Here is a 20779-nt window from a genome sequence, read left to right as displayed (position 1 = left end):
ATGCTTCATTTGAAGCATCGCAGAAACCCTGAGTTCTAAGACTTCATTGTCTGACTTGACATGGATCCATCTCGGCAGTTTGAATCTGGTAAGTTGACTTAAGTTTCCCTGTAGCATAACCAGTCCTTCTGTAGTTGCGGAACCTCATCGTCCCACTCGATTCCAGAAGCCACCAATTTTTGTATAAAGATCTTGGCTGTTATTTATCACTGGCGCCAACCATCCAAGGGATCGAATAGTCGTGAAATATCAGATATTACGCTCCTCTTTGTCACAGGAACCTTCAGAGGAGGCAGCTGAACCGAGTACTCAAACTCATCACTGCTCCGATCCAGGTAAGACCCAAATCTTCATCACTGAATCAGTTTTTAATTCTAGATTTCCTTCTGTTTTCTGGCTATCTAGTTTATTTCTTGCAATAACTCTTCGCTATTACTACTCCACTTTTGTAGTTCAAATCCTCCTTTTTTTTAGCAATGCATCTAATTTCTCTGTAAACCGCTTTCCTTCTTTAACAGACTCGCAGCCTGTCAGCAAATCATCAACATAGAAATGTTTCAGAACTCTTTCAGCAGCTAATGGAAACTCTTTTCCTTCATCATGCGCTACCTGTTGAAGTGCCCGTACTGCAAGATAAGGTGCTGAAGACGTCCCGAATGTTACTCTAAGCAGTCGCAAATGCTTCAGTTCTTCTTCAGGATTTTCACGCCAGAGGATGCGCTGATAATCTGCGTCATCTTGATGTACTTTTACCTGTCTGTACATTTCACAATATCTGCCACAAGGCAAACAGGATGACACCGCCATCGAAGAATTGCGTGCCGTAGATCAGGTTGTAATCTTGGGCCCACTAACAGGTCTTGATTTAGCGAGACACCATTGGTTCCAGGACACGAAGCGTCGAACACAACACGAAGCTTCGTTGTTGTTCTATCCTCTCGAACCACTGGATGATGCGGTAAATTACAACACCAGCATTGTCTCGTTCTTCTTTTGCACAATCTCCGCGTGACCAAGATCAACGTACTCTTTTATCACCTCTGTGTAGCGTTTCTTAATTTGAGTATCCTTAGCAAATCTCCTTTCTAGTTGATTGAAGCGTCTAGTAGCTATAGCTTCAAAGTTGCCGTGTTGACAACTGGGACTTGAATTACGAAATGGAAGTTTCACTACATACCGACCAGTGCTATCACGAGTTGTAGTAGCAGCAAATATTTCCTCACACTTCTTCTCCTCGTCGGTGTAGTTCTGCTTGGGATCTGTCACAAAATTATCTGCCTCGAGCTCCCAAAACTTTTTGAGCAGCTCGTTTTCATCTACATGAATGTGGTTAACGCAGATTTTTTTGTTTAAATCCAATTCATCCAAATGAATCGGCCCAGAAAGGATCCAGCCCAAAGTGGTTCGTTGGGCGATGGGTGCTCCCAATGGAGCTTTGATGATACCATCGAGCAGTATCCGTCCATAACATCCGCTCCCAGCAGCATATCAATTTTGCCTGGAACATTGAATGATGGATCAGCTAGTTCTAAATCTGACAACTCTGACCATAACTCCACAACCACTCTTTTATCAGGTAGAGCCGAAGTGAGTTTGCCCAACACAAAAGCATGAATCTCAACCTCATATTCAGGATCATGAAGTGATGCTATCTTCACATTCACCACTGACTTGGAAACCATTGTTGGGTTTCCTTCACCTCCTAGTCCTGAAATGTTACTTTTGTGGGGAATTTTCTTAAGTCCTAGCAACTGGACTGCTGACTCCGTAATTAACGAAGCCTGGGAACCTTGGTCGAGTAAACATCTAAGCGTAATGCCTGATCCTGATTTCGACTGAGCGCTTACTAATGCCGTCGCCAACAAAACTTGACTGCGGCTGGTCGAAACACAGGCTGTAACGCTTGATGTGTGATCATCACCTGAAGCAACTGTTGTACTGTGCGTTACAACATTATTCTCAACCGAGTGTATTGCCTTTACTTCGGAATCGGTTGAGCTGGTAACATTTTTGGGGTGCAACAAAGAATGATGCTTGCGCTTACAAATTCGGCATCTAGTAGGAATACGGCACGAAAAAGCATTGTGACCTGAGCCTAGACAATTGAAGCACAGATTGTTGGATTGGATGAAATCACGTCGAGTGTCAACTTCGACCTTTGCGAAACCTTTGCAATTACATAATTTGTGACTTTCTGAACACACATGAAACGTCTATCACATGATGTACCCGTGCACTGACAGGACTTTTCTGAACAAAATTACTTTTTGACAGTTTGGGATCAATGAACTCAAGTGCTCTGAATCTAGTTTCTAAAAAGTCCTGAAACTGCTTCAGTGTGGGTAAATCATCTGATGACTCGCTAACTTTGAGTTCCCACTGTTCCTAGACTCGCTATCTAACTTTAGACACATTATGTGAATCACAATTATGTCCCACGTACTTATATCTATACCTAAGTTTCGCAATGAATATAAACACTCATTTGTCGTGTCTAACAACTCTTTAAGCGCGCTTGAAGATTCTGTGGTGATGTTTTTCTGACTTAAGAGTCTCTTCAAGATACAATTTGACAAATATTTCTTGTTATTGTAGCGCTTTTCAAGCTGGTTCCAACATAACTGGTAATTGTCTTGCGTGATCTGGACGTGACGTAAAAGCTGTTCAGCTTCACCGGTTAAGTGCCCTTTCAGATAGTGCAACTTCTGGACGTTATCTAGAGACTCATTCTTATGAATCAATGAAACAAATAAGTCGCGAAAACTGATCCATTCTGAATACTTTCCCGAAAATGATGGAATCGAAATCTTGGGCAATTTAATTAGATCGTTACTCTTGCTCTGGATTGCTGACGCTGCTGTAACGAATGAGCCGCTGCTGCTTGCCGAAGAGAGACTTGTGGCATTTATACTGGTTAATGCAGACTTCAGTTCGTACATGTAGTCTGTGTATAATTCTTCAGTAGCTTCATACAGTTCAGTTTTAACGTAAGTACTAGAATTGATAAGTTCATCATCGCATTCTTGAACAATCTGTGTATGTGTTGATGAGAACTCTGCCCACAGTTTTTCTAAAGTTACGATTCTAGTACTGATGTAATCTGCTGAGGCAAGTCGATCTTTCGGCGACTTCTTAAAGTTTAATTTTGCCCTTCCAATTCGCTTATTTAAATTAATCTGAAGTTTGATATAAATTCCATCTTGAAATTTTCTAAGTGTTTAGCGACTTTAAACTCTGACTGAAAATGGGCGTGGATTCCCCGTAGTTTCACTTTTATTGAAACTATTCTAAGTCGCTAAACTACTTCTAAATTTACTAAGTCCAAATATTTTCTTGAAAATTTTACAAGTCTTTGACAGTTGCACTACGTAATAATTAAATGTACTCACAGTTTCGCACTTGACTATTACCACACGTCACTCACGTCCCTTCCGGTGTGCACGATGACGTCGGCGTCGGAGGCTCTTCCCGCCTTTAGCACTTTTGACAGCAATCCACCGCCACGTCAGTGCTTGGTACACACACCCGGAGCCGCTACTCCACTAGGCCAATCCAACTCGTAGGACCATGTTTGAACGTAGAACGCACATGTTACTTAAACCACGGTTGCTTGGGAAATGACAATTTTAATATAATTGACAGCCCTTTTATAGGCTGCCGGAAAAATCTTAACAGCGTGATTCAGCTTTTCATTAAGACAGGATAGTGACATCTATCGATACAAAACTAAACTAAAATCACGGTTTAACACTATGACAAGTGTAAACAACCCGATTTCATCAAAATTCTTGAATAAACACCCACTGGATCGAATCAATGACACATTTATCTATAATTCGTATCTTTTAACTAGACGTCTAATCACTTTTTTGATTCATTGCTTTAAAATCTGATATTTTTTTCTGTTAATTAAAAAGGTTATTCCTAACGATAAAAAAATTACAAGCGTTTCTAAAATAATAAGTATAGAAGAATATAAACAATGTCGTTATAAAATTATACGTAATAATACGTATGTCCATTTCAATGCGTCAGCAGGGCTACTACGAAACTCGAAACTCGAAGTTCGTATCGTACCGTCCCTCTCGCTCTCGTATTAAATAGTATAAGTGACACAGGGACCGCACGACACGAACTTCGAGTTTCGAGTTTCGTAGTAGCCCTGCTGACAAGCCGGAGTGGTCGTGGCGCCTGGTTTTGTTAGGGTTATCACTTTATTTAAGAGCGTTTATACCTGCTGAGCTGGCAACGTTGCATTTTTGTTAGTTTTTCTCGATTATTCCATAAAAAATTAATGAAAATTAAAAATGTTGTCTGATAGAACACTTCCTAATATTATATATAAGTTAATGTGTCTACTCCAATAATTATTCGTGATAGACTTTTATATTCTTTAAAAACGAATTAATGTTTATAAGCGGTTTTTAAAGAAAATAAAAGTCTACTATTGCGGGATTGCCAGCATGATTTTTCGATTCAATGATCTGTTTGTGAAATATTCAACTTGAAAGTGCAAATTTTCATTAAAATTGAGCGTCCCCCCTCTAAAACCTAAACTGTTGGGTGGAAATTAAAAAAAAAGCAGTATGGTAGTAAGTACATCAAATAAACAAGGAAAATTATAACGGCTAAGATTGCTTGAGAATTTATTAGTAGTTTAAGAGTAAATAGTAGCCCAAGGTATAAAATATACCTAAACTTGGAAGATTCCGTACACAATACGAAATCCTTAGAATTGATGTGTTAATAAAATTCTGTAGCAAAGCCGCGGTAAATTATGTCATGAGAGAGAAAGAAGGCGCAATAGTAATGAGGGGTCGTCCTTTAATCACGTGCTGTTTTTTAGCAACTGCTAACACCCCCGCCTTGGTGATACGCGGTGAGGATTAAGACTAAAGGTGATTTTGCACCGGCGAGGCAAGACGAGACGAGGCGAGACGAGAATTGAAATTTGTATGGCGGAGCCCGCGGCGGGCGCGCGAGAATGCATACAAATTTTAATTCTCGTCTCACCTCGTCTCGTCTCGCCTCGCCGGTGCAAAATCACCATAACGGTTAAGTTCGCGAGCGAGACAGAGATGAGAGATTCCAAACGTCAGTGACGGTCGCGGCCGCCACCTTAACTCATTAAAAGTATGATTTTATGGGGTAAAAATCCACTAAAAGTTAGGATTTGTGACAGTTTTTGTTAGTTCCTTCATGGCTCATCTCTTATGCATGTTAATAGTATACATTGCAAACATTTTTCTAACAGAGTGTATCACTGATGTCTCCTGGGTCACGGGACAGAATAACATATACACTAAGTAAGTAACATATACAATAAGTAGATTGACCCGTAAAATTTGATAGCATGGTGAACGGTTGTGTTGCTCTGAGGATGAGCTCTGGTTGAATTCGAATCGAGTCACTGTAGTCTGATGGTGGTGATAGTTGAGTTTGTGTGATTTTCGTTTTCTTACAGCGTGGAGGCGGAAAACTGCATGAACACACATTGTAGGTTGGTGAGCAAAGTAGGTAATTGATAACATACTGTTGCTCGCAACTCCGTCGATAAAGTCATTTATATCAGGCATAAATACCCATAATCAGCGGACTCGCTGAGTCTCATATCCTATTTATTTTAATTCGACTGGACGGCAAACGAGCAAGTGGGTCACCTGATGGTGAGAGATCACCACCGCCCATAGACACCTGCGACACCAGGGGGATTGCAGATGTGAGCTAACTTTGGGGGCGGCAGACGTGAACTTGCCTTCGAAATCCAAAAGCTTAATGGTTACTTGACCTGAAATGTATATTTCAGAACTAAATTATTGTTATTATTATTTTAAAATTTATGACGGTGGAAGCATTCTACACTTCCACTGAACGTAGATATAGTTTAGATATAGTTAGTGTTTAGTATTGTAACTAAGGGACCCCATACATCCCTGTATTTCTTTTATTATTATTTTTTGTATTTTTTTTTCTTTTATTGTATAATATAGTTTTTAAGTATTTTATTTGTAATTATATTTTTATGAAAAAATGACTTTCTGCCAAGTTTCTTGCGGCGCATTCTTCTTGGCAATGATGGTCTTTCCGAAAGCGTACAGGCTGTAGTTCTTATAAACTAATTTAAACTATTCAAATATTCATTTATTGTATAGAACGCTACTTTAGCTAAAAATGTACTTATACAATTCTTTTTTATACTCGGTTAAATTTTCTATTGTTAAGAATTAAGTAGCTTGGCTATTCAAAGAGGAAGCGCTGCTGGTCTTCGGGACCTTGCCAAAGGAGTATGAGTACTCTTTAAGTAATTTATTTTAGTTTTAGGTTTCACTTAAGAATGGGTATTTTCACAAAAAAATGTAAGTAACCATTCTTTTTTTATTTTGAAAAAAGAAAAAAAATCCCTACTCAGAATCAAAAGCACAATCGATTCTGATGGTTTAAAAAATGTCCTAATCAAAAATGACTGTTTTGCGACTTTTTTTCATACACTCGGTGTGGGCGTCACATAACTACTTAAGTTATAAAATTTATAAGAAAAAATTAAATACATTTTAAAAGAAAAGGTGCACACGTGCAAAGGTGTATATTTTTATAAACACGGTTAAATGTAGGTATGTACGAGTAGTAACCCTACTAAGTCTACGACTCACTCCACAACTATATAGCCGCTTTAGTATGCAGCTCCGCTCGGTTGAAACCAGTTGTGAAATGAACTGTCAATAACATTAATAATTTTAATAAAAAAGTGATTAACACAAAGTGTTCGTGGGCCCAAACTACAAAAGTGTTGGTGATTTAAGTGAAGTTTTTTTTATAGTAGAAATAAGGTAAATCTCGACGTGTTTTTTTCCTGTTTTTTTTTTATTATTAATGAACGTTGCTTCTAAAATCATATCAATGTAAATAAGTATAATTCGACAGTGAAAAGGAAAAGCTACTAAAATGCTACTTTTGAGAAATAAATTTAAAAGTACAAAAAAAATATATAATTATATATTTTTTTATAAAAAATACAGCATTACAATTAAAACACTAATGCGCTGTAAAATTCAAATTATACAAAAAAATAGATACACAAAACGACATAAAAGACACAAAAATGACACACAAAAAAAACTAATTAGGGGTTTTGACGCTTTGGTCTTTCGCTACTGTTGATATATGACATTCCTATTTATTGTTTTATTGTTACTTGTATATAATTGTTTCGAAAAGTATATTTTCGGTAAAACATACATTAGCTTGGTTACTTTTCTGTAGGTATACCGACGGTTGAAAGGAGAAATTGAATAAGCGACATTTTTGTGAAAATTTTTGATACAGCTCAAACGACAGAGAAAAATCCACTGATTCCGAACGTGTATATAACTCAATACCTTAAAAAATGTCGCTTAGTCAATTTCTCCTTTCAACCATCGATCGATTGTTGCAAAAATCTTAAAAATAAAATAATAGTTTGTAAATTAGAATTTAGATGTCAAATGTACTATCTGTTGCCCGCGGCTTCGCCTCCGTTGTAATTTTTCTAAATTTCTTCCATAAAAACCTTCTCCTAACAATAACTAACACAACAAAAAAATAATTAGTGAAATCGGTCCAGCAGTTTCAGAGTTTTGCGCTTAGCAACACATTTTACGATTCATTTTTATTCATATATAAAATATAAAATAAAATAAAATAATATATATACTTAGATTAGAGAACGAGACCAGCATTTATTTATATACTTCACTGTATAGTATATTCCAACTTATCACATAAACAAATATGGTAATTTGGAAAAGTGTTGTTGCTTTGACATTATATTAAAATAAAATAAATATCATGGGACACTTGACACCAATTGACCTGGTCCCAAACTAAGCAAAGCTTGTACTATGGATACTAGGCAACGGATAAACATACTTATATAGATAAATACATACTTAAATACATATTAAACATCCAAGACCCGAGAACAAACATTCGTATTATTCATACAAATATCTGCCCCCGCCGGGAACCGAACCCGGGACCTCAAGCTTCGTAGTCAGGTTCTCTAACCACTTGGCCATCCGGTCGTCGTATACCACTAGAAACAGCATTTCAATCTAAATTCCATAGGAATTCCAAAAATCACATTCTTCATTCATTCAGAATCGTTTTCCGTGGAGTAACAACACACACACAATCACAAACTTTTGAATCAAAAATCCCAGCCTGCAAACAACCGTCAAACATTCTATTATACCAATTTTTTTATACGCTCGATTATTTATAAATATCAGAAATTAAATAAAAACCTAACAGTTTTTTTCTAAATCATTACCAGCCTCTGACTACTCATCCACCATTAAAGTCAAGACAACAGGCAATTAAATAACAATTAAGTATGACTGAAGCAAAAAATAATAATACACACGCAATCGGTACTTTTCCATTTTTTTTTATAAATGAGGGTTTTCACAGCGAAATATCGCTAGATGGCGTTAGTGTCGTGAGGTCCGTTTGACGTTTGACGCTTGCTCGTGATTGGTTAAGTAACTAAATGAGCCCTTTGTGTGAATGTGGTTTAGACGAAGGCTGTCTTGATCATTTATTTTTCGAATGTTCGAAGCTGTCATCCTCCTTGTATGACCTCCTCCCCCCTTATATCCCTCGCCCTGTTAACTTTAAATCCCTCCTTCGTTATGTATATTCTCCTTTTATTGTCATTCTGTGCGATTTTATATCCTCTAATAACATAAGACTATAGTTCTAACCAATAATAACCATGTTTTGTCTTTGTCGTAGTGTGACGTGACTCCTGCAACAGCGTTCGGCAGAAAAGGACTTATTTTTATTTTTATTTTCAAAATTATTTTCTTGCTCCTGTCAAACTGTTGGCGTTCTGCAGAATAAACCGCAGCCCTGTCATCGTAACTGACATTGGCCCAAGCCTTAAGGCCGCCATTAAGGGGAATAATAATAATAACTAAATGAGCCAATCGCACGCAAACGTCAAACGTCAAACGTACCTCACGATACTAACGCCATCTAGCGATATTTCACCGCAGTGAAAACCCGTGACTTCCTTAAGAGCATATACTTTAAGGGCTGAAAGCATTAGCCCTAATGAACGTTGCCCTGGTTGAGTTCGAAACGCGTCAGTGTAATGTGGCGGTGGTTTGTGTGATTTGTGCGTGTTCTTACAGTGTGGAGGTGGAGGAACTGCATGAACACACATACCGTGAACTGCTTCAACTTTGCCCTCTGGCCCCAACATTGCCTGATTCAATTTGGAGTAGATAACTAGCACCCTTCTAGGTTTTTAAACTTTTATCCCCCCATAATAATAATTCCCGTGTAGATAAAAGTTTAAAACCTATAAGAGTGCTAAGTTATCGACTCTAAATCGAATCAGGCAATGTTGGGGCCAGAAGGCAAAGTTGAAGCAGTTTACGGTACCTTGGATAATCTTGGCTATCATAAAGGTCGCGGGTGAGCAAAGATATTGTTCCAGTTCATTAAAATGTTTTCAATAACAAATTACAAGCAAATACTTAGTATTAGTGAATTTCAATATAAAATCGCTGATACTATTAGCTTTGAATTTGTTATGCAATTGGGCCCATTGGGCCCTCGTGTCAATGACAGATAACCAGATTAGACATGGGTAATCTCAACTCCGCGAAGTGATCTGACTCACTAGATCCAGCTCCGGTGTCGGTACCGAATCCGCTTATTGAATCCGACTCCTTTATTGACTCCGGTTCTTTCGAGCGATTATTCATTTATCTATGGCCGATCCGGCCCGGCTCGATTCAGTAGGTACCAAGGTCAAGGTACTGAACTGAAGTACCGATTCGTTTCGTCCTTTTAATGTTGAAAAATTATAAAAAAATGTGTATTTTTAAAGAACTATGAGCTACTTTAAGAACCTACTAGTTTTCTGTTTGACTATTTGAAGCTTGAAAACAGTGTTAAATATGCGTCGCCCGCTCCGGTCATATTATATTGTGTTTTAATTCTATCTCATTTCTTTCCAATATAACCGAGCGAGAAGTCCGTCCGAGTACTGACGTAGGTACCGGCTCACTCAGCGCCCGACCAAACGTAATAAGATCCGATCCGATCCGATCCGAGCCGAGAACGAAAGCGGAGCGAGTGAGTGTGACGGCGATCACGAGACGCTCGATCCGGCCGGACTTGGTCGGAGTTAGTAACTCCGGAGTCGATAAGATTTGAAAGGAGTCATTAAGGGATTCGGATTCGCTTGAGGATCTGACTCTTTTGAATCTTCAGATCCGGATTTACCCGGCACGGATTTAGACGGCATCACATTTATCCGTCAGATAAATTTAATAAATGGATGGGGATTAATCTTAACTTTGTCGAACATCGACAGACTGTGTTTAGATATTTACTTAGCTGAACGAGCATTTATGAGTGCAGAGGTAAATTAATAAAACCGGCCAGGAGCGTGTCGGACACGCCCAAGATAGGGTTCCGTAGCCATAAGGGTAATTATTTGAGGTGTAAGATAAATGTTACAGAAATAAAAACACACATTTTGATGTGGTCTGTTTTATTTTGAACATAAGGATATGTACCGATAAGATGCTTTATATTATAAGAGATCGATAAAGTTTATTTTGGTTAAAAAAAGCAAAAATCCAATTTTAACGGTAACGAAAATGAGCATCGAGACCACGAAAAAGAACATTTTGTTTATTTTAAAATCTTATAATTGTACTATTTGAATGAAAATCCGATCATAATGAGAAAACGAATAAGCATTATTTAATTAATCAGGTATCAACAGAAATAGACAATCGATATCTATATAAAAAAAATTAAAACTTGACCACGAAAATGACGACTTCAAATTGTCATTTTTGTAACCTTTTAAATACTATCTAGAAATTACTTAATTAAAGTAAGATTAATAACTTCAACTCACAAACAAAACAGTTTTCAATACCTTCCCCCCCGTGCAGGTCTACGGTAAACCAGAACGAAATTATGTTACAACGAAACAACACAACAAAATGCTCCTCTAAATGACGAAGTTTTCTTTTAATATTTAGATATATTCATTTCACACGTACATTCAGGGCAAAATAATTCTTGAACCTCTCGCCAGTTAACAAAATTGGCGACGCACTGGTCATAATTCCTATAACCACACCTGGAGCAAATGTTGTTGACGGTCAACCATTCTTCGTTTAAATCAATTAAATCAATAACGGCATAAACGATTACACTGTAAAAAGCAGAAAATTCTATAAAAAGTGTTCTGTATTTTTTCTACTTGTAGGGAAAATCATCTTTTTCGTGGTCTTTAATCAGTTTCGTGGCCCATAGGACCACGAAAATGATGACCACGAAATTGAAAAGCTCTTACTTTCGCAACTCTGCAGTAAATATCCTATAGGTTTGAAGCAAATGAAATCAATATTGAATAACTTAACTGCAAATGACACAGCACCAGTAAAACATTATATTTATTTACCCAATACTTACCAAGTCGCAACCGTAACGAAAATGACGCTCGATCTTTGACGCAAATCTAACTGAACCTTTATTACATTAATTATAGATAAATAATTATGACTTGCGATAAACATTATACGTTATATTGACTCAGTCTTATTTTCAAAGTTGCTTATAGTTAAAAAGGATTTACAGGAGGTTTGACCTCTTTTTTTTGTTTAAAATATACTTAATAAGTGTGGCTACGAAAATGATGGTGTATTTTGGAACAACGGGAAATGTAGAAAAAAATAGTCTAACAATGTCGTAATTTTTTATGTTTGCATGCATGGTATATCATATTATGAACATTCAATCCATGTTTTAAACAGCAAGTTTTTCTATACCTTGTATTTTTTACAATACTACAAAGTAATCAGGGATAATCCGAACCTGACCACGTAACTGACTTTTGTGCAGAAAATTTAAGTTATTGTGGAAAAAAAAAAAAAATAGAATAAAATGTATTTACCACAAGTTTCAGTGATAATATCCTAAGCAACTTAAAAACAATAAACAATATATTTCTAATTTTATAACTGAAAATTTGAGTCTGAACACAATTGAACCTCTCGAAATAATAAACCATAAGGAAAAAAATCAAGTAATATTATGTGCGTCATAACACAATTAAAACACTTACTACAGTATATTAAATATATTGACCCGGATAACTCACGTCTTAAATCGAGTTTAATCAATCAATATAAAATATATTTAATATGAGTGAGTCTCACGGTAGTTTCATGTTCAAAACTTACTACAGTCTTTAAATCTATTACCAGAAAAAGAGCGTATCTTCACGGCACTTACGTCCTTTTGTTGAGAAGCGCAGTTTTTCGGCAATAACTCAAAAACGGTATATCCGATCATGTTGAAACCAATTTTTGTTGAAAGTATTTTTTTAAGCGTTACCTTTCCATATTTTTTCATATTTTTTGGACAAACGGTTTACAAGATGGGGGGCACAATTTTTGCTACTTTGGGAGCGATTATTTCCGGAAATCTTCACTTAATCAAAAAAGTTTTTGACAAACCTTACTATCTTTTCAAAAGACCTGTCGAACTATGTGCCACACGTTGATGCAAGTTATTTTTTTTTTCCAATTTCTGTTACGTGCATGGAGTGCCCCCCTATAAATATTTATTTTTGTAATTTAACCACAAAACTAAATAGCGGCTTTGACAAGACATCTGTACCCCAAATTTCATTGATATACATCTTGTAGTTTTCGAGTAAAATGCCTGTGACATACGGACGAACGGACAGACATAGACTTGACGAAACTATAAGGGTTCCGGTTTTGCCATTTTGGCTCCGGAACCCTAAAAACAATAGTAATCTCCGGCGACAATGTCCACTTGCCGAGCGTGGGAAATAATCTACTATTGTTTTGAATGACGATGCATAGTCATTATACCTAAGTAGTTGACATAGAACTAATAATGTTAGAAAAACTACTCTTAGCTATAGCAATAGCCCGCGGCTTCGCTCGCCTGTCTGGCGTCTTTTAGCAGTCGAACTGAAGTTCCGGGATTTTATTAAATTCCCACCGGATATACTAAAACTAACATCGTAATTGAAAATACAAACTGAAACATAGATGCACAGAAAAAACAGAAAAATAAGACCATCACTGGGAATCGAACCCAGGTCCTCGGTAAACCGTACCACGTGCTATACCGCTACACCACTGATGGTCACAATGATGGTGTAGCGGTATAGCACGCGGTACGGTTTACCGAGGACCTGGGTTCGATTCCCAGTGATGGTCTTATTTTCCTGTTTTTTCTGTGCATCTATGTTTCAGTTTGTATTTTCAATTTCGGTTTTACGGGATGACCGTAAAAGTAAAAATTTGGAATTGAAATAAAAAATACAAAAAGATTCCAAAAAAAAAAAAAAAAAAACAATCTTAACATCGTAATGTTATAGGTAGTGCCACGAGAGTTGAAGTGAATGATTACACAGACACAACATGTCGTGTAATGACAGCTGGATTTTGTCATTTACTCATTCATTTCATTCATCCTTTTGTGCAATCAGTTCATTTTGTAGCTGTGTGTGTAATCCATACTCCATACTTACTAATATTATAAATGCGAAAGTGTGTGTTTGTGTGTATGTTTGTCCGTCTTTCACGCCGTAACGGAGCGACGGATCGACGTGATTTTTTGCATAGAGATAGTTTATGGGCCAGAGAGTGACATAGGCTACTTTAATCCCGAAAAAATGCAGTTCACGAGGGAACAGCGCGCGATTACCGAATACCACGCGGGAAAAAGCTAGTCAGGTATAAATTCGAAAATTTATGTCTGTTTGTTCGTAACATCTTCACGTCTAAACCGCTGAACCGATTTAGGTGAAATTCTGTGTACAGACAGTTTGAGTCCCGGGGAAGGACATAGGATAGTTTTTATCCCGGAAACCTGCATAGTTCCCGCGGGATAGCCATAAATGAATTCTATGCGGACGGAGTCGCGGACGACAGCTAGTGTTTGGGATCCACTGTACTTAACAATTGATTGTAATTATCCCGGTATTATAATAAACATTTTTTTTTCATTTCTATATACTTATACGTGGACACAATACTAACAAACTTCCGAATCGTCATCATCATCATGTCAGCCGAAAGACGTCCACTGCTGCCTAGGCCTCCCCAAGGCTCTCCACTCAGACCGGTCTTGTGCTTTCCGCAACCACCGCGATCCCGCGATCTTAGCCAGATCGTTGCTCCATCTTGTTGGAGGCCTACCGACAGCTCGTCTCCCGGTCCGCGGACGCCATTCGAGAACCTTCTGACCCCATCGGCCATCAGTCCTGCGACCAATGTGCCCCGCCCACTGCCACTTCAGTTTCGCAATTCTTCGGGCTATGTCGGTAACCTTAATTCTACTGCGGATATCATCATTTCTGATTCTATCCCGCAGAGAAACCCCGAGCATAGCCCTCTCCATGGCCCTTTGAGTGAGCTTCCTCATGAGGCCCATCGTTAGCGCCCACGTCTCAGATCCGTAACTATGTCATTAGTAGGAAACCAAAGGCCTTGCATCTCTGTCCCTCTTTAGTTCTATGGCGCATTATCGAGTCAATTGTATCTCGAGGTTTATGTGGGTGTATACATCCGTGTTACTGTATATTATAATAATATTATCATAATTTGTTGTGAATAATATATACTTTAAGCAACGCTTGGTATGGTATCAAAATAAAATGTAAACATAAGTACTTATATAAAAACTAAATTGACAAAATGGCTCCAAGAAAACTGTTTCTATAGTATTAAAGAGTATTTGACTTAATATAAGTATAATTGTGGTTTGATATCGTAATATTATACCTAATAATACCGAATAAAATTTTACATTATACTAAGTCAGTGTTTTTCAAACTGTGGGTCGCGACCCCCCTGTAAGTGGTGGCAGCTTTATTGGTGTAAATTGTAAGTATAATTTGCTAATTTTTAAGAACCATGTACCGTTTGTGCCCGAATAAACATTAAAACATACTCTCACCGTTATTGTGTATGATTATTCAATGTTTGTATTATCAACGTAGGATAATACAAATAACTGCAATGTAAGTGGAGGTAGGCAGGGGGTCGCCAAATATTTTTCAAACCGAGGGGGTCGCGTCCTAAAAAAAGTTTGAAAAACACTGTACTAAGTAATATAATTTTTCATTGAACATTTGTACCCCTACTTGTAGGTTGAATACCTACGCATGTACCTACCTATATTTGTATTTAAGACCGTGTAAGTGACCGTATTCATACAAATAAGTTTTTGGTAAAAATTTCATTTTTGATAGAAGCTTTTTTTGCGGAATGGCCTTTTTGTTGACTGTTACTTGTATTGTCACCCAAACTACATTTGCATACCAAATTTCAAGTCGATTCCATTAACTATTGAAGAGTTCCGGCCTGTGTAGACGATCCTGACCGGACTACCAGATGTCACTACCAGATTATTATATTGTCAGGCAATTTACATTTTAAATTTCAAATTACATTACAATTGAGGTTGATGTTCTAATTCTTACAGAGTGTCGTGTTAACCCCAATTTACCATTACCTGTCCTCAGCAATTACTCCTGCTTAGCAACTAATTTAAATCAGAACCAAAATGATGGGGTGGTGGTTTATGTTAATACCAACTTAAACGCTAGATTATATGAAATAAAAATAGAAAATTCAACTTGTATTAAAATTGAAATTAATGACTGCACAATCTTGGGTATCTACAGATCACCCTCAAATGTAAATGCACTAACTTTTATCAATTCTCTCAATACCTACCTTGAACATATACATTCATCTAACATAATTATAACTGGTGACATCAACATTAATCTCATTGCCAGACAAAACGAATCAACTTATGAAAATCTTAATAGACACCAGTATTTAAATATGCTCGCTCTACACGGTATTTTACCGGGTCACATTTATCCTACTAGGCTTTCAAATTGTTTGGACCATTTTATGTTAAAAATAAACAGTTATGAATTTTCGGCGCTTTGTGCTGTTCTCAATACTTCAATAACCGACCATCTCACAATTCTTCTATCGCTTTCTAATAATGTAAAGTCACACATACAAACAACGAAAAAACAAATTACTGTAAACTATGAAAACGCAATTAAAATACTTATGGGAAAGAACCTGGAACTCCTTCTCTTTAATAGCGACTCAAGATTTGTAGCTGACCAATTGATTTAAAAATTAAACCAATCTTTAGAGGAAAGCAAAACTATAAAGCTTATACCTAGAAGCCAACGCACATTGAAGCCTTGGATGACTATGGGTATACTGCGATGTATAAGACATCGTAACAAACTGCAACTGAAGGTACGCTTAGAACTGTATAATGAGATCCTGGGTGTCACCTACAAAAGATACTGCAACTTTTGCAATAATTTATTAAAAAAATTAAAACGAAACTATGAAAGAAAATTATTAACCAACGTTTCAAAAAATTCTAAACTACTATGGAAAACTTTAAGAGAAATTACTCACTACAAAGCCAACAAATCTTCTAATCTCGATTTGCTAACCAAAGAATCATCTCCTAATGACTCAGTCGATTCAGTTAATCAGTTTTTTGCAAATGTAGGCAAGTCCTTAGCTGAGGACATTCTTAATAATCAACAAAATAGTCCTGGTGACTTTAATACGGACTATAATGTAAACGATGGAACTTCTTCAGACTGGACAACATCCTCGTTTGCTCTTCTGGACACAGACCCTCAGGAGTGCATGGCGTTGTTATGGGCTTGAGATCGGACAGTGCCCCTGGGTGGGACGGCATTACAACTAGATTCCTAAAAATGATCGTAGCTCTTGTTGCTCCAGTAATTAGTCACTTGGCAAACCTCTGCTTTAAAGATGGCATCTTTCCAACACCGCTTAAAAAATCCATTGTTACACCAGTTCATAAGGGTGGGGAGAGGGATGATGTCAATAACTATAGGCCCATATCGGTCTTACCTGCTATTTACCTTAACAAATATAACATTCTATCTGATAAACAATTCGGCTTTCGACAGTCTAAATCTACTGAAGATGCGATATTAGAACTAACTAAACTAATAGCTGGCGGGACAGATAAGGGCAATAAATGTTTAGCAGTGTTCTTAGACCTAAAAAAAGCTTTTGACACCGTCTCTCTTTCCACTCTTATTCGTAAGATGGAGAGGATTGGCATAAGGGGAAAACCATTAAGTTTGCTGAGTGACTACTTGCAGGGGCGAATTCAAATGGTCAAAATTGGTGAGTTTATAAGCCATGAAGCTGAAGTAACATTCGGCGTCCCCCAGGGGTCTGTTTTGGGGCCGACACTGTTTTTAATTTATATCAACGACTTGACTAACCTTAGATTACAGTGTGGGCACATCCTGTCTTACGCCGATGACACTGCCATAGTCTTTGAAGGGAAAACCTGGGAGTCTGTGTTTAGAAGTGCAGAAACGGGTATGTATAGAGTATTCAATTGGTTAACATGTAACCTTCTAACACTTAATATTAATAAGACGAACTATGTATGTTTCACAAAGTATAACAATACGCAACCAAACAACAGTCTTACCTTGAAAATCCATACCTGTCTAAGTTCTGATCGTCCTTCTTGTAATAGTTGTAAAGAAATAGTTAAAGTAAATTCTATCAAATACTTGGGCGTAATGTTGGACCAACGAATGTCATGGCATACACATATTGAGTACGTCAATACCAGAATACGTAAATTGATTTGGATTTTTAAAAAACTTAGGCACATTACCACTAAAAACCTCTTAAATCAATTATATGTTACACTAGCCCAATCCGTCATGTGTTATTGTATATCAGTATGGGGTGGTTCAGCAAAAACTAAGTTCTTGGAGGTCGAGAGAGGACAACGCTGTCTGTTAAAAGTAATGTACTTTAAGCCCTACAGATTTCCAACTATTGAACTTTATCAACTAACTAACGTTTTATCAATGAGGAAACTGTACATTCTTTCTGTGACGCTTAGATTACATAAACTTTAGAATATAAACCCGTGACTCAAGAACGTAGACGAAAGCGCGGCGTTGCCCCCACTCCGATGACCAAGTCTGTATTTGCAAAAAGGCAATTTGTAGCACAGTCAGCTCACCTGTATAATATAGTTAATGAAAAATTAGATATATATCAGCTACTGTTATACAAATGTAAAAGATCTATAACTGATTGGTTAATGAAGTTAAGTTACGAGGATACGGAGGCATTGTTATATCGAGTTACATAGAATAATATTTTGTATTAATTTAGTTAAAGCACTGGATTATTAATTGGGTATTATTGTTGTTATGAAATTAAACAGTATTTTTACTGGATAGTTTATGTTTCCAATTTTTGACAAGATTTCCAAGTAAATCTTGAAACAGTATACTTAATTACATGTATTATAAAATGTTGTTTATAGTAGGCTATTGCGAATTTGTTGTAAAATACACATAAATACACACACACACACTCACGCACATACACACACACACACACAGACACACATACACACACACTCACTGACACACACACTCACTGACACACACACTCACTGACACACATACACATTTTTTCTGTAGAAATATGGCAATTTGTTGCTATGGAGGAGCGGGGCGTCTTAATACAAGTATTTTATACTTAACAGGAAGTCCCCACCTATTGATTATGTACACTAATTTATGGTGAAATAAATATTTTTTCATTTTTTCATTTTTTTTTTTTTTCATTACAAATTTCAAGTCAGTCCAAACTACTGGAAATTGAACATGAAACTACCGTGAGACTCACTCATATTAAATACCTATAATGACCCGGATAACTCACGTCTTAAATCGAGTTTAGCTCGACATGTTTCGGGCTAATCCGTAGCCCTTCGTCTTCGGAGCAACGCGACTCAGCGGCTGCTGCAACACGCGCACTGCGCGCCGCCGCTCTGCTCGCGCGACTACCCGACGAAACTGACACCGGCACACAACTACCCGCGTTTTCATCATCATTACAACTGTCAAATGTAGGGTAGCACACAACACTAACAATATCGCTCTGTAAAGGTACGTTCACACACACCGATGACGCAGCACGAGTATTTAACACCGTTTTCCAACTCGGAGGTACCGTCCAACCACTATCCCGGTTGAAATTCGGCCGACGACTAATCTCGATGGCTTCACGCACTTTCCGCGGAATGAAAAATTTCTCTCTCGCAAGTACAGATACCTTATCAAATCTGATATAGTGCGTCGAATCCGAGTTCATTGAGTGCTCGGCCACAGCAGACCCCTTGTCGTCCTGTTTCCTCATACTGCGTATGTGCTCCGATACCCTTGTGGAAACGTTTCGTCCAGTCTCTCCAATATAGCTCTTGCCACAGGCAAATATTTCATTCCGCGGAAAGTGCGTGAAGCCATCGAGATTAGTCGTCGGCCGAATTTTAACCGGGATAGTGGTTGGACGGTACCTCCGAGTTGGAAAACGGTGTTAAATACTCGTGCTGCGTCATCGGTGTGTGTGAACGTACCTTTACAGAGCGATATTGTTAGTGTTGTGTGCTACCCTACATTTGACAGTTGTAATGATGATGAAAACGCGGGTAGTTGTGTGCCGGTGTCAGTTTCGTCGGGTAGTCGCGCGAGCAGAGCGGCGGCGCGCAGTGCGCGTGTTGCAGCAGCCGCTGAGTCGCGTTGCTCCGAAGACGAAGGGCTACGGATTAGCCCGAACATGTCGAGCTAAACTCGATTTAAGACGTGAGTTATCCGGGTCATTATATTTAATACTGGAAATTGGTCGAATAACATGCAAGATTTGATTACAGACAGATAGACAGACAACGGGACAGGTTGAACTAAATAAAAGCTAGTAGCTAGTGTAGTAGCTAGTGTGGTGGTGGTGATAGATGGGTTTGTGTGATTTGTGTGTGTTCTTACAGTGTGGAGGTGGAGGATCTGCATGAACACGCATATTTTGCATAAGCTTAGCTATCGTAAGGTCGCGGGTGAGCAAGGAAATTATTTTACTTCATTAAATAAAAGCTTGTAAAAAAAAACAGGCAAATACCATACAGATATTCTTAAGAAATATAATAGTTTTCCTTGTAATTTTGATATACTACTACCATTCTGAATTTTTTAAAATTTTTCCACCCACCTTAGATTTTAGAGAGGGGGGGGAAGCTCGATTTTAATGAAAATTTGCACTTTAAAATTGCAATTGCAAACAAATCACTGAATCGAAAAATCGTTTTATTAGCCCCCTAATGGTTTTAAAAGACCTATCCAACGATACCTGACATTGTATTGGATGAGAAAAAAAAATCACCCCACTTATTTTGGCGGCATAGTTTACATATACATTCGTGCAAATTAACAGCTTTCTACCATTAATAGTCCCTGAGCAAAGCCGCGGAGGAACAGACAGACAGACAGACATAGCGAAACTATAAGGGTTCCGTTTTTGCCATTTTGGCTACGGAACCCTAAAAACGGAAAAATAAATAGATTTTTTTTATTGGCATCATAAAAGCAAGTATTAAGTATTTGCGAAATCGCAAAGCACATTCATACATGTCATTGACGTCATTGTACTTAATGAATTAAGTACTAATTAAGTAAAATCGCGGAAATTAATTTGCCGGACCTAACGCTTTACGGTTTTTTTTTATTCGACTGGATGGCAAACGAGCAAGTGGGTCTCCTGATGGTAGGAGACCACCACCGCCCATAAACATCTGCACAGCAGGGGTATTGCAGATGCGTTGCCAA

General features: G+C 37.7%; 1 protein-coding gene across 3 annotated transcripts in view; it reads left to right on the top strand.

Annotated features, from left to right (window-relative positions):
- The first annotated feature begins 6580 nt into the window (after nucleotides 1–6580).
- Nucleotides 6581–20779, top strand: part of LOC141444904 (uncharacterized) — a 34170-nt gene continuing 19971 nt past the window's right edge. Inside the window, exon 1 of one of the 3 annotated variants that reach the window (XM_074110659.1) lies at nucleotides 6581–6827. Coding sequence is in view for 1 of the 3 variants with exons in the window: in XM_074110658.1 (XP_073966759.1) it covers nucleotides 9094–9144 (51 nt within the window). In the remaining 2 variants the exon portion in view is untranslated. Of the gene's footprint in view, nucleotides 6828–8634; nucleotides 9145–9201; nucleotides 9460–20779 lie in introns of those variants that run through there. The other 2 variants (XM_074110658.1, XM_074110661.1) reach the window with 2 other exon arrangements.

This window comes from Choristoneura fumiferana, chromosome 30 (assembly GCF_025370935.1).
Source record: "Choristoneura fumiferana chromosome 30, NRCan_CFum_1, whole genome shotgun sequence".
NCBI lineage: Eukaryota > Metazoa > Arthropoda > Insecta > Lepidoptera > Tortricidae > Choristoneura > Choristoneura fumiferana.
Note: the sequence above shows the minus strand (reverse complement) of the source record. Positions and strands in the feature narration are given on the sequence as shown.